The sequence below is a fragment of the Micropterus dolomieu genome, linkage group LG03 (genome assembly GCF_021292245.1).
Source record: "Micropterus dolomieu isolate WLL.071019.BEF.003 ecotype Adirondacks linkage group LG03, ASM2129224v1, whole genome shotgun sequence".
Classification (NCBI taxonomy): Eukaryota; Metazoa; Chordata; class Actinopteri; order Centrarchiformes; family Centrarchidae; genus Micropterus; species Micropterus dolomieu.
The window spans coordinates 19580931-19595108 of NC_060152.1; the positions used below are offsets into that span (position 1 = coordinate 19580931).

At 42.3% G+C, this 14178-nt stretch overlaps 3 protein-coding genes across 4 annotated transcripts; 2 read left to right on the plus strand and 1 right to left on the minus strand.

The window, feature by feature from the left end:
- The first annotated feature begins 510 nt into the window (after positions 1–510).
- Positions 511–3436, plus strand: LOC123967870. The gene is made up of 2 exons (XM_046044202.1): positions 511–752; positions 1247–3436. The coding sequence occupies exon 2, from the start codon at positions 1283–1285 to the stop codon at positions 2909–2911; it is 1629 nt and encodes a 542-aa protein (XP_045900158.1). The 5' UTR covers positions 511–752; positions 1247–1282; the 3' UTR covers positions 2912–3436.
- Positions 3437–5165: 1729 nt separating this feature from the next.
- Positions 5166–12967, plus strand: si:dkeyp-84f3.9. 2 transcript variants are annotated; one of them, XM_046044170.1, is made up of 3 exons: positions 5166–5602; positions 7116–7241; positions 8236–12967. In XM_046044170.1, the coding sequence occupies exons 2-3, from the start codon at positions 7125–7127 to the stop codon at positions 11770–11772; spliced, it is 3654 nt and encodes a 1217-aa protein (XP_045900126.1). In that variant the 5' UTR covers positions 5166–5602; positions 7116–7124; the 3' UTR covers positions 11773–12967. The 2 variants fall into 2 exon arrangements, with proteins under 2 accessions (XP_045900126.1, XP_045900127.1); XM_046044171.1 differs by lacking the exon at positions 7116–7241 and having other exon boundaries at positions 5167–5602.
- A 157-nt stretch (positions 12968–13124) lies between these two features.
- Positions 13125–14178, minus strand: LOC123968103 (trypsin-3-like; the record flags this gene model as incomplete). The annotated part of the gene is made up of 4 exons (XM_046044592.1): positions 13125–13345; positions 13445–13581; positions 13668–13921; positions 14021–14178. Coding segments are annotated over 4 exons (699 nt in total), but the record flags the coding sequence as incomplete, so codon positions are not given.

Below are 14178 nucleotides of genomic sequence, written 5' to 3' on the forward strand. Positions count from 1 at the left end.
ACATGTTGACTCATATGTGACTTATAAAAGAAGTAGTTCTCCATTTTTCATTTAATAGGCCATATTCAATGTAATTTATGTTTATTAAATTTAATTTTCTATCAATCTTTACGTTGACAAATTAACAGTAATAGACTCAATTTGCTACACTCTAGGGCCCTCTGTGCTCAAGGTCCACTACTCACTTATTCAGGGGCTTCCAGCTGTTATCACACAGTCCTCTGAGGGGATACTGTTTTGTCAACTGATGTTCCCAAGGTCAAGATGAACCATCAAGCTTGACTTTAAAGTCAGTGTTGATCATGTCAAGTTAAAACAAGGGCAGCTCAGCAAAGGACTGTGCTCCAGAACAACCAAGGAAGTGGAGTCAACACTGTTTCAAAGGTCATGGTTGAAACTGTCAAGTTCATGCTAGTGTTCTTTATCGTTGTTTAATGAAGACTAAAATTAATCCACTGTTAAGTAGCGCAGTATAATGAATCTGGGACTCCAGTCGGTAGGTGTCAGTATAGGGAAACCAAACCCGGACGTGCAGCAGTGAAAGCGCGCCCTCAGTGGAAGAAGAGGTGGTTGGGTCTATCTCTGCTTCTTTGGTGTGGCTAATGGGCTAACTGCTATCTACTCGTTGAAAACACCGGCAAGTTAGCCCGATTGTGAATGTCACACTGAACGAAAATTAACAAGCTGTTTGCGGTTTGTTGCAAGGACATACCAGAATACTGACACGGTGGTACCTTCATGTCCATGTGAAGGTAAGCCAGCGTTATTGTCCATGAGCTAGTAGAGGCTAACCTTAGCTTGGTAGGCTTGTAGCTAGACATGCGCGCCTTCAACAAAATAACGTTATACGTTGTAAAACTTTACCACTAGCTAACGCATTTATACAAACATTCAGGTCTGTAAAAATAACATAGTAAAATTGCCACCCTGTTATTTGCATGGGCCATTGTACGGTATGCATTTCACAACCGATGGGCTACATGGCAGGAAATTATTTGGTAATTGAGTTCATTAACGTAGCTCGTCTCTGAAATAATGTAAAACCTTCAAAGAAAGCTGCAAGTGGTTTTGAAAAGTTAGTCGTCTCTCTTCAGCTTAGCATTCAGTTCGTTTATTGTGTGTAGCTGTTAATATAACTAGTTCCTCAGAGATGGACAGTATCCACAATGACGTAAAAGTTCATTGAATATTTTGCCATTTCAGTTATAATGTGTCTATGATTCATACTACCACCGGTCTCCAACAGGAAAGGTGTTCTAGAGGGCTCCACATCAACACATCCATGTCTACCCTGATCATGGAGAGAGGGAGGCAAAAACTGCTGAATATCCTCGAGGATGGCTTAGGCAGAGACCTGATGAACGCCGGCCGGTTTTGCTTCAGCTGTGAGCAGATATTTGCGAATCGGAAATGCCTGGAGGAACACACGTGTTCTGCTGCAAGTCACATCTGCTCCTGTGGAACAGAATTCACTGAATACAAAGACATGCTGGAGCACAGCACTACTCATGAACCAGGACATCAAGTGCTTGATCATGAAACGATAAGGAAACGCAGAATTGAGAAGCGCATGGAAGAGGAGGAGCAGCTGAAAAGACTACAGACAGGTGAGGTTGTCTGGAAGATGCCTAAATTGGACAATGTGCCATCAATTACTTTGCCAGTGAAGCCTATGGTGCAAGTACCCATTACATCAGGTCCTACGCCACCAGTTCCCATGCATATTTCACAAGTGCCTGAGTTGTATCCATCTGTGTCACAAGCGTCTTTGCTCCCAAATCCTATAACCTCTTCAACAGATATGAGTGATATTTTTGCCGGTGTAGGTGCACCAACAGTGGATCTTTGGACAATTTACCAGCCAGTCGTGTTGTTGCAAACAGTGCGCACATTTAACAAGAAAAAGCCATACACTTGTGGTAAATGTGGGCAGTGTTTCCTGACAAGGACCTCTCTCGTCTCCCACCACAGCTCTCATGTTACAGATAAGGTTTCTGGCTGTATAGGATGTGGGCTACTGCTCTCCAGCAAGAAGTTAGTGCCTCGCTTCCATGTTTGTAACTCCCCCAACACTGCTACAAAATTCAGACTTGTCACTGCAAGACCACTGGGTAACAAGAGGCTAAATGAAGCCAGTACAAACAGGAGTCAGAATCTGAGTGCTCAGGGGTCTCCGGCTACTTCCTCTGTACAGCTGAAAAGCTGGAGTACTACTGCAGCCACTAAAGGCAGTTGGGCGCCTCACGTCACTTCCACCCTCCAGTTGAAAAATCCGCATATGAAACCATACAATAAAAGCAATCAGAGGCTTAATGTCACTCGGTCCCTGCAGTTGAAGAGTCAGAATCTCAGTGCATCCAATCGTTATGTTACTGTGGCCCATTCATCGAAGAACCAGAGTCCAGATCTCAGTGCATCCAATAAACGCAGTCATGGACTTCCTGTCGCTCCCTCCGGGCAGGTGAAGACGCCTGCAAACTCTGAGTCAGGTGTACCGAGCAAACCAACACAGATATCCTCTTCACCAAATATGTTCACTTGTCGCGTCTGTCATATTCCTTTTGAAAGCTCTCAGCTGCTTCAGAGGCACAAGTGTGTCAAAGCACAGGAGTTTATGGCACAGCATGTGCGAGGTGGCAAACGGCATTACAAGCTCAAGAGGGTGACGCCAGTGATGAGCCCAAATCCTCCTCAGATGAATGGTGAGCGAAAACTGGGTATTCCAGCATCTGGTAACATAAAGAAAAACCAAGTCATGGCTGTGGGTCTGGACAAAGGGCAAGGGGCGGCACCTGTGAATGGGAAGACAGGAGTGGATATGGACGAAGATTGTTACATCATTGAAAGTGGACCAGACAAACCTGCTGAGATGATCTACCAAGTAACCTCATCTGTCCCTATTAAGACTTGATAAAGCTAGAGAGGCAGATCTAGTTTGCATGTCACATTTTATATTAATTATGGACCAAGCACATCCAGTCTCCTGGTTGAACACCATCTACTTGTTTAGGTTCATCGTGCAGGAACACACCGCTTCCTGGCTTTCTCTGAACTGCGTTAAAAGATGAAGTATGGGTGACAGCATACATGTATCTTAATTAAGCTGGATATTTTTTGTCAACACAGTCCAAAATTGTCCAATATTGACTTCCCATTAGTCTAACCTCGGTGCCCCTGCAATTGTTATAGAAGATGTAAACCAATAATGTCTATTATCAAAATGTATGTGAATGGTTTACCCATGTTTGGTGGGATACCAGGTACCGTATTATAGTTGGGTTTTCTTTTTTTGACTTTTTAAATATGCTTTTAGTATGATCACAATGTGTTGTGAGGCTGTGGGACTTGGCCACAATACCTTGTGTGTTCTTACCAGCTTTGTCACTCTTTAAGGCTACAGTACAAATATGTTGTATTAAACTATATTTTCAAACTCGCTTTGTGTGTTCATGGGATAATGCAGCATGTTGTATTATCAACGAGGTTATTCACGTGATAAGTGGGCTGAATGTGTAGTGCTTTTAACCTGAGAACAGTGCAAATACTTAAATCGATGACAGCGTTTGATATTCAATACTTAAAAGGTGAATGGTGCCTGACAAGGGCAGTAAATGCAAGTAAATATGACAAATGTTTCAGTAAAATAAGTGATAAAATAAAAACTTTAAAATGAAGATATAGAACGAGACATGTATATATTTGTTTAACATCAAAAAGCACATTTGGCAAAAATGCCTGTGTGTCTTTTCAAGTCTTGTAAATACTGGTATGTTGTGAAGTGTTTGATTCGGTGAAAGTAAAAAAGTTACACAAATGATTATTTAAACTGACAGTCCTCCACAATGCTAGTTATGCTTATCTGCATTTTTTTCAACACTCCTGTGAAATAGATTAGACAATAAGAGCAGTTTTTAAGCCTTTAACTTCAATGTCATTTAAGGACGATGCTGCGCTTTTATTATCTATAATATTTATTTGATGCCTTCATTTTTATTGCGTCCTTATTCTTAGTTTCTGATATTAAAAGCCTCCTTTTGTCGATGATTTTTTCGGTATTTGTTGTCTATCCTGGGGCCCTGATCTCCAGCAGAGGGGGCCATTTAAAAGGGAAAAATAAGGCGCTGCTGTGCGTCCATTTATGATGAGGTAAATATAATAGCCAAAGAGTGGATGCGGCGTTCACGTAATGTTTGTATGCTTGTCATCTCGCAATCTGGTGTGAACATCGAAAATCAGTCATCTAACGCAGGAAGAAACAAAACACCTGCACACAAAAATAATTGGGTAGTTGATGTGAGCAAATGTGGCCCTGACTCACTCTAAACCCCGCAACGGCAGGACTAGCAGAAGTGTCGGGAAGACGCTAAAGTTAGCTTCCGATTCGCAGCTTCCGATTTGGCAGTTAAGGGGAACGTAAGGGAAAGTTAACTTACGTTGCTGAGCGACCGACGTTGCTTAGCTCTAGGTACACAGTTTGGTTTAATATGGTTTCACTCTGTAACAAATGACAAAAAAATACGTAGCACTGCAAATACAGTTGATTTACTGTGATTATAAGGTTAGCATTATTAATATATAATGCCTCAACCATGGAGTGTTTTTCGGGTTGTGTCCATTCTGCCGACATTGCCTGAATGCATAACAAGTAGCAGGACATGAGGTCGGCTGGTTTGCGCGGGCAACCAGGTTTACTTCATGGTACATTACAAAGTTTTTGCAGTAGCCCAACTTAGTGAAATCGCCCTTTATAGGATTTTCACAACAGGAATAAAGGTTTCACAAATCTGAAACTATGTTTGATTGAAACTTTAGCCTCTCTGGGACAATCTAGTCCAGATTTGAGATCTGTAGGTATAGTGGTTCTGGATCTGTACCTGGTCTAATATGGTCTACATGCGAAAAAAGCATTGAAATCACCCTTTTGTCATTTTCACAAAAAAATTAAGCTTTTTCAAATCTACAAAAGTGTTTCAGACAGCGTTAAGGCTTTGCCTAAAATGCATAAAAGCTTTCACAACAGTGAGAGGTGCAAAAAACGGAGATTTATTCGGTCGCTCAGCAATATAAGTTAACTTTAAGTTCCCCTTAACTGTCGAATCGGAAGCTAACTTCAGCGTCGTAGTGTCGGCACAGTAGTTCGTCTATCTGCAAAATTCAAGATGGTGATGTGCATCACTTTTTCAGCTTCCAAGCCTATTGTCCTTAAATGCCATATCTCCGCAATATACTACCACCAAGAACTCACGTCGTTTGTGTCGTCTTTGCCACTTTTGAAGTTACTTCTGCAAGAAGAACTCACAACCCCCACATTTCTCACAGCGCCTGAAGTATCCACTGTGTGCGCTCGGTGTGATTGACACTTTCTCGGGTCGCTTTGTGCTGGATATCGAGTGGCTCACTGCTGCAAACTGCTGTTAAAATAAGAGAAAGCCCGGTCCACATTAACAGCTCAGCTTGCAGACCAATGCATGCTTGTGAAAAAGTGCCAAGCAGCCACGTAACGACAGAGCATATGTTAGCTTCGAGCTAGCGAGTGCTAGCTAGTTGAGCAGCGGTCAGTGCATGGCTACGCAGAGACCAGTCTTGACTCTCTCCCACGCAGGCAAGCAGTTTGTGTTTACTTCTACCCATCACATCTGTAAACCTCTGTTGAGAAGTAGCATACACAAACGTCATTAATTATAAAGAAAGTCATATAAGCTGACACAGTAGTTAACGGTTTGGTTCGTGTGGCCTGTAACGTTAAATAACCGGAGCTAGCGATCTGGCCTACAGAAAGATAACGCCTAGCTAAGTTGCATTGTTAGTCATGCTGTTGGTTTAATGATGTGATATAGCGGATGCTGAAGCTGCCGGATCGGCCATACGTGTTTGAAATAAATATTAAGTGACCCTTTAGGACATGGTTATGTGTTACTGTGTTTATGTGTAAGTAACGTTACAACAGCAGCCATTTGCTCCTGTGTGCATGAGAAAGATTCAGCATCAGATGAAGGATGCTTGTTATGTTACGGGAGATGAATGGCGAGCTGACGTTAGCAACCACTGTCTGTCCTGTTACACACATGAAATGTATACATTTACAAAACTGCAACACCATACTTTGAGTTTTGGTTCTGAGTGTGTTCTCCTGGTTCAGAAGTGTTAGCTTTAAAGTCTTTCTAACGTATAATCTGTAATGAACAGAGATGGTGTTACGTATTCAGATGCATTACTTGAGTGAAATGAGCAGTGTTGCGACGTAAAACTGCTCCTTTACAGGTTCAACCCATGGATGAAGTATTTTTTTTTTCTAAAGAAATCCTGCAGAAGTCTTATATTTTTTTTATTGTAACTTTTTTTTACATATATTAATGATGCCTTAACGTGTAAGTAGCATTTTGAAGCTGGTGGGGATGTAGTTCGTTTATATCTAGTTTATAAAAAACTGGGCAGATTATTCTGTAATGGCTCACCATAATTTCTAAAATGTGCATGTTTTTTGGGAAAATGTTAATCTGTAAAGCCACAGTAAAGCCTATCTGTGACTCCTGTTAAAATAGTTGTGTAAAAAAAATACAACATTTCTCTCTGAAATACAGTGAAGCATTAGGCAGCCTGGAGTGGAAATACTCAAATAAAGAATTGTATTTAGGCAGAGTACTTAATAGTTTACAAACAAACTATGCAATGAAGGTTTTGAACTTTTAGTGGGAAACTTTAAAATCTTGCAAAGCATGAATCTGTTGAGGCAAGTTATAAACAGACCCAGTGATTGCTTACAGCGGGCTTCTCTCTGGTCCAGATTTTTGCCACAGTTCTCTGTTGACACCTGTGCTTGAATCACTGATGAGAAATGTTTGTGTCACATAACCAACTTAACTTGCTTGAAAGAGTTGGTGAAGAATCATAATTCAGCCAGCTACTTCCAAGTTAGTGCAACAAACAGGCATAGCATGCAGTGTATGCAGAGATGTCTCTCCTATGGAGAATGTCTGTTTGTGATTTTTCAGGCCAGCAGTAATAATAATAGGTAGGCCAGTATGTTTTAGGGATTGTGACGTGAGAGCATTTTCCTGCGGGAGTACACGTTGCTGTTTTTAGTTACAACCTCCTTGTCACTGTTTAATCCACAGACTTTTGACATGGGGAGTAAAATGTCCTTCAGCAGAGGAAGCACTGACCAAAATACAGTCTCTGAGTTAACTTCTGTGGCATCGCATCCGCGCAATTCCATTCATGCCCCTTCGGACTGCAAGCAGGTAGCTAGAAGGACAAATAGACGTTTCGCTCCAAATGTTGTGCTGTCTATTTAGGTCTGGGCAATAAAACAATAATGATAATAATTACAATATAATTTTCCTCAATAACAATATAACAAATGTTTAATATATCGTCGATAAATGTTTGATTTAATTCATTTAAACCACGAACGAATCAGCACTTAATTTTTCTATTAAGAAATTTATTTTGTTGAGGAAAGGGGACTAAAAGAAGATTTACTAATCATATTTAAAAAAAAGATTTTATCATAATTATTTTGAATGTAATGGCTGTTTGGCGTCAAGTATTTGTCACGTTCTGACCATAAAGAACAGTTTAATCACACAATTAACCATTTGGCTTCTTCAATTTTAAGTCAGGAGCAAAAATCATCCTTTAAACTTGAAAGAAATAATGATTTGACATTTACCGTGATAATTATCAATATCGAATGATATCAAATGTTTTGAAAATGAAATTTTTGGACATATTGCCCAGCCCTATGTCTATTACAGTATACAGCAAAATTTCTGGAGTATCTTCCTAGTGGAATATTTATGCTTTTTCTTTATACAAACATCAAAATTGAGGGCTTACTTAAGGACTATTGTTGTAGTGCTTTCTTTTTCTTTTTTTTGCATTTTTTGTAATGTTTTTGAATAGTTCATATTATTCCAATTTTAGTGTGCAGTAAATCATTGTGTTGTGTTTATGTTGATCCTATGGCATCCAAATGAAGAGAGGGCAGTCCCTAAAGGCAGGAAATAAACCTTTTTCAGATTTTGCAATACAGTTTGATTCTACTGTATGTTTACATGCATTTTCATTAGTATGTTGTCTTCTACTGTACACCTGACTGTTGTAGAATATAACTGCATGCAGTCTAGAGATAGACAATACCATGGAACAAATTATATATTTATTTTAATTCCGTTTCAGGAGACAAAAGTACCATTAATACAATTGTGACAAATGCATTTTTTTCTTCCACAGATACCTGAAGACAAGAGATGCAGTGAGGAAGACCTGGACCCCATGTGGGGAGAGGAAATGAAAGCAGCAGCACTGACTCAACCTGGACCTGAGTCCCGCTCATCAGAGCATCTGCCGTGTGATGGCCTTGTTAAATCTGAAATAGAAGGCGGAATGAATTGTCAACACAGTGAGCACCCATCGCCACAGGTAGAGATGGAAGCAAAGTCTCAATTGACATCGGCGAGTGTGTGCACCTCTACAACAGACAGCCAAGGACAGCCTGTGGAGGTCCGCAGAAAACGTGGGCGCCCTCGGAAATTAAAACCGTTGCTGACTGAAGACAAAAAAGATCCAGATTCTGCTGGTCTTGATGCAGTTCAGCATAAGGAGATCAGCACGACGATACCTCTGCCAACATGCTTAGGAAACCACAACAGTGATGATGTACCTAACGCCGTAGACGGTCCCTTAATCAATAATTCACCTCATAATGAGATGGCTGGTCCTCATACTGTCGCCGATGGTAAAGTAGAAGACAGTGTCCCCGTGCTGCCAAAAAGAAGGAGAGGAAGACCAAGAAAAACAGAAATCGCAGCTTTTAAAACTCTGGTTGCTAAGGCTGCTGCCGCCACTGCTGCTGCCGCTCCTGCTACTGCTAATAATGTAAGCGGTCCTGCACAGAGACTGAGGAGTAGAGGAGAACAGCACCCTTCAACACAGGATGGAAAGGCTGAATCTGATAGCAAGGTAGACCCCAAGCAAACTGAAATGACTACCACAGAAAGTAGTAATAAATTGAACTTTAAAGGTAATAAAAGAAGAAGGGCTAAACATGCTGATCAGCAAGTTCCAGCTAAAGTATCCAGACTGGATGTTCCCCAGGAGGCCTCGCCAGCACTGAGCAATTATCCAGGCTATGGTGAGAAAGCAGAGGCAGAAAAGCAGGTGGAACTTAGTACTGACAAACAAGAGACAGAAACAGATGGAAAGGTCGATCAACTCTCCCCGCTGTCGGGAGAAGGAGAAGCGCAGCAGACAGTACTAAAGGAAGATATACTACGACACAAAAAACTGTCCCCCCAGCCAGCAGCTGAGCCTGAAGTTATTCCATCTGAGGGTTTGAACAGCCTAAGCTTGGTAAGCCCTTCTCAGTGTGATGACCCTAAATTAAAACAGTCAGCCGACATGAATGGCAGTGTGGCATCACAATCAAAAAGCAGTCTTGAATCTCCAAAGAACACAAACTCGGAGAATACAGAGCCCTCTAACGCAGATGTCGTAACATCCTCTGAACAACCACCGAAACCCATTGGGGTACCCCCTGCTGTGAAAGCTGAGAACATCGAGATAGATCTGGATCAATTAAATCCTGTGTCAGAGGTAAACAGTCCTAAATCTTATACCGCCACTGTCAAATCTGAGGGTACGAACAGTTCGCGAACCGCTTTCAGGCGCAAGAAAGGCGGCAAGAGAAGGAGGAGAATAAGTACAGTTTTGTTACAGAGAGCACATGTTGGCCATGAAGGAAGCGACGACATGCAACAAAAAACAGACAGCGGTGATGTGGATAAGGACGGCAACTCAAATGCCGATGCAAATGTCACCTACACTAAAAGAGGGGGGAAAACTCTGTTGAAATGTGGTTACTGTGGTCAGACATTTAGATTTCTGTCTCAGTTCGTCATCCATCAACGCATTCATACAGGAGAAAGACCTTTCAAATGCACTGAATGCGGCAAAGGTTTTAGCAAAAATTCAAACTTAAATCTTCATCTCAAGACGCACAGAAAGAGCAACCTATATCAGAAATGTCCATTTTGCAAAATCAAATTCTCCTGCTCAGAGTATGCCTCTCACATGAAGATGCATGCAGATGTGCTGGACCAGGACTCTTCGAGCAACAAGTCTGAAAAACACAGCAGAGGGAACAACAATGGAAACATCCCTGGACTTCATAGACCGGTTCCCCCAGAAAAAAGAGAAAGAAAGGTGTGCCAGTACTGTGGTAAGACATTCCCGTTTCAGTCTGCCCTCATAAGACACGTGCGTGTCCACACAGGAGAGAAGCCTTATAAATGCGATATATGCGGCAAAGCTTTTGGTCAGGCCTATTTCCTTCGTGTTCATGAGCTGACGCACTGGTCTGTGAAGCGTTACAACTGCACACGTTGTGAGAAATCATTCACTCATTATAGCAATGCAAAAAACCACACCTGTAGACCGTCGGGAAGTGGCGACGATTTACAACCCAACAGACGCGTGAAGCCTTCGCTGACGTACACGTGCCACATCTGCAAGAATGTTTTTGACCACCTGCAGGAGTTCAACAGCCACATGAAAGCCCACACCGGCGCAAAGCTTTATCGCTGCTTGTATTGTGACAAGCTGTTCGGTGTGCTGTCTGAATTTAACTCCCATCGCAGTCAGTGCAGAGGAGAGAAAAACGCCTCCAGCTCTGCCATAAAAGAGGAAGGGACAATGTCATTAATAAATTACACAGTGCCTGCACTTAGGTGTTCAACAGGACACAATTCAGCTCCTCTCACAGCTGCAAATTGTGAAACACCGAAAAAACAATCACAGACCGGCCGTAAGAAACGCTCTGCTAAGAAACCGTTCCAGTCAACAGTCATACCAGCTCACCACCTCTCGCACCTCGTGTCAAAGTTAAACAAACTAGATAGCCGCACAGACCCCAGGAAATATTTATGTCCGGGCTGTGGGCGACTGTTCAGACACATGGGGAGACTCCGAGCCCACATGCTCACTCATGCCCCAGGTCAAAGTTACACCTGTGCTTGTTGCGGTAAGACTCTAGAAAACTGGAAGAAACTGTGGCATCACCAGAGAATCCATCGACAGAGACGCGGCCGCTTCACGTGCGCTCAGTGTGGGCAAGGCTTTCGGTTTGTGGAGCCGTACAAGAAGCACATGAGCGAGCACCCGGAGTTCCAGTGGATTCAGGTCAGGCCCAAGAAATCGTTTCTGCCTTATCAATGTGAGCAGTGCAGATGCAGTTTTAAGACTCTAGATTTGCTGTTCAGTCACCAGCTTTGCCATTCCTCAACGCAAGACATGCACAAGGACTCTGATTTTGACTTATCCGTAGATGATCACAATACACAGTCTAACAAGAAAATGTTTAGCCCTCCCACAAACAACCACATGGCTATGTTTCATCCAGAACCTGAGGAAAACAAGTCTCCTCCGAGCCCTTTATCCAAATACCCAGACCCAGTTCGTCAAGAGTCGCCTCTAGTTCCCATGACTTCCTTTGTCCAAAATCAGGAACTTGATTTAGATAAAACTTCCCAGCGTCCAAGCAGCACACATTTGATCCAAGATAGAGAGACCAGTGGTGACAGAAAAGATGAAAATACACTTGGAAAACCCATTACCCCTCTGAGAACTGTGAAAAGAAACGTGAGCCAAAATGGCAGGAAATCAAATGAAGGGTCTACAGATGGTGTGAAGTGTGCTGTGTGTGGTAATGCGTATCCTGCCATTTCAGACCTTTATCACCATTATTTACAGCATGCCAGAGGCCAGGTGTAATAACCTCAATGGACATTCAGCGGCCCTTCTGTATTTACATCAACTATTTTTTACATTGTTTAACACAGGGCTCCTGTAGTCCTAGATTAGAAAATGTAGAAATGTCGTCTGTTGGAAAGGTTAGGGGAACGGAAATGCCTCTGAAAGGATTTTTGAAGATTTGTTCACTTTCATGTGTTCATGTACCTGTCATGCCTGTCCGTTTTCAGATTTTAAGAATATAACGCTGAATGTACAAAATAATACGGGACGCTTTCTGTTTTCATGAAGAAGCCACTAATCTTTCTTTAGTTTCTAGAATTATATTTGTGTCCATCAGAAAGAACAGATAGAACATTTTAAATTTGACACATTTGGATTGTGCCAAAGACGCCCCAAACATGTTATACATTCAGTGCATTGACGCCCAGCCAGAAGCAGCCCTGGGACAATGTAATCAGCTGTTCAGTGAGCATTTGAAAACAGAAAAGGTGCTGAATGTCTATGACTGATGAAAAATAAGGGGTGGTTAAAAACTTTTATACTCAGAAATAATGTTTGCCATGTAACCTCCCAGCATATTTATGTTTTAACTTGGAAAAGTTCCCCGCACATCCAGCACAAGACAAAATCACCAAGTGATCAGAGAAGGTGGAGGTCACACTGAATTCATTTACAAACTCCTTGTTGCTGTTTGGTTTGGCAGACCTGACAAAGAACGTCTGCGCATACTTTTCATTTTATAACACATTGTCAATGAACAATGATCAATTAATTGAATAGTAGCTGTATAGTTTTACACATTTCAAACATTGTCACCTCATCCTGACACATAGATTCACTGTGACCACTGTGAACTTTAATATCAAATGTGTGCATTTCAAATCACGCAGGTCTTTTCTTGGCTTATACAAGTGAAACTGTTACTCAAAAGTGTTGTGCTGATTTCACTGAAATCAAGCGATGCTAAATCTTTCTAGAAAAATACACTGACAAACGCACATTCCACACCTGAAAAACCAAGTGCAGCAGGAGTGTTGTTCAACATCCATTTGTGTTTACTGCTTTTGAAAAACTACATTTTCATGCTTCGGTGTCTCGCTTGATTTTGTTGGAATCATGAAAAAAAATAAACATAAATGGACACTTTGCTTTGCTGTATTTGATTTTATGTTATAGTTTGTCTTAAAACCAATAAAAGTCCATTTTGTATTGATGTGTGATCATGTCATTTTTAACCTGTACTCCAGCTTTAAGAGGACATCCTTAAATCTAGAAACATTTCTACTGGTGATATGATGCTGAAGGTTATGACTCAAAGATCCTTTTAACATTGAACAAGAGATGTAATCAAAGAAGACAAAGAGATGAGGTATCTTGGGGGAGTTCTGTTTATTTAAGGGATATACAATTTACTGTCCCAAAACAAATGACTGAATTGACTTTAGTAGGAGGACATGGTGTTGCGAATCCAGCTGACGTAGTTGCAGACCTTGGCGTAGACTCCGGGCTTGTTCCTCTGGGCGCAGCCATAACCCCAGGACACAACACCCTGCAGCTGACCGTTGCACACCACGGGGCCACCAGAGTCTCCCTGAAAGGACACGGATAGAAAGGACAACAGGTGAGCAGAGGAGTCCTGAAGTTTGGTGTGTCGACTTTAACAAACAGTGATTATGACTTCAGCTCGTACCTGGCAGGAGTCCTTGCCTCCCTCGAGGAATCCAGCACAGAACATGTTGACGGTGATCTGTCCAGGGTAGGCGTTCTTGCAGCTGCTGTCGCTCAGGATGGGGGCATCCAGGCACCTCAGACGATCAGGATAACTGCCTAGAGAGGAAGAAACACAATACATGTTGATGTTCATACCCCGACATGTACCAAAAATATTTTCCTATTTGCAGTATTTTACTGACTTCCAGAGCTGCTGGTGTTGCCCCATCCAGAGATCAGACAGCGGGTGCCAGCGCTGGCACAGCTGGAGGGCAGGGGCACGGTGCGGACGTAGCTGTTCAGTTTGGCGGGCCTGCTCAACTTGATCAGCATGATGTCATTGTCCAGGTTGCCGCTGTTGTACTTGGGGTTACGGATGACCGTGGCAGAGTCGATGATCTGTTCTGTGCCCTCATTGACAGCAATGTTGTGCTCACCAAGACGCACCTGGATGCGGCTGCAGGGAGAGGAAAGAGGGTTAAATTACATGTAAGTAATGAGGCGATTGATATGCCTGTTTAGAGTGCGTATGTCTGCAAATAATGTCTGCACGTACGACTTGTAGCAGTGAGCAGCAGACACCACCCAGGTGCTGGAGATCAGGGAGCCTCCACAGAAGTGGTATCCAGCGTTCAGAGAGACCTGATAGGCCACAGAGTTCTTTCCGCACTCGTAGCCTCCAACAATCTTGTCACCCTCATCGTCAATGGGAGC

Bases quoted from the DNA above. Each gene is read 5' to 3' on its own strand.
- LOC123967870 (XM_046044202.1), top strand. From the start codon at position 1,283: ATGTCTACCCTGATCATGGAGAGAGGGAGGCAAAAACTGCTGAATATC.
- si:dkeyp-84f3.9 (XM_046044170.1), top strand. From the start codon at position 7,125: ATGGGGAGTAAAATGTCCTTCAGCAGAGGAAGCACTGACCAAAATACA. The intron at 7,242-8,235 runs GTAGCTAGAAGG...TTTCTTCCACAG, and splicing joins CCCCTTCGGACTGCAAGCAG to ATACCTGAAGACAAGAGATG.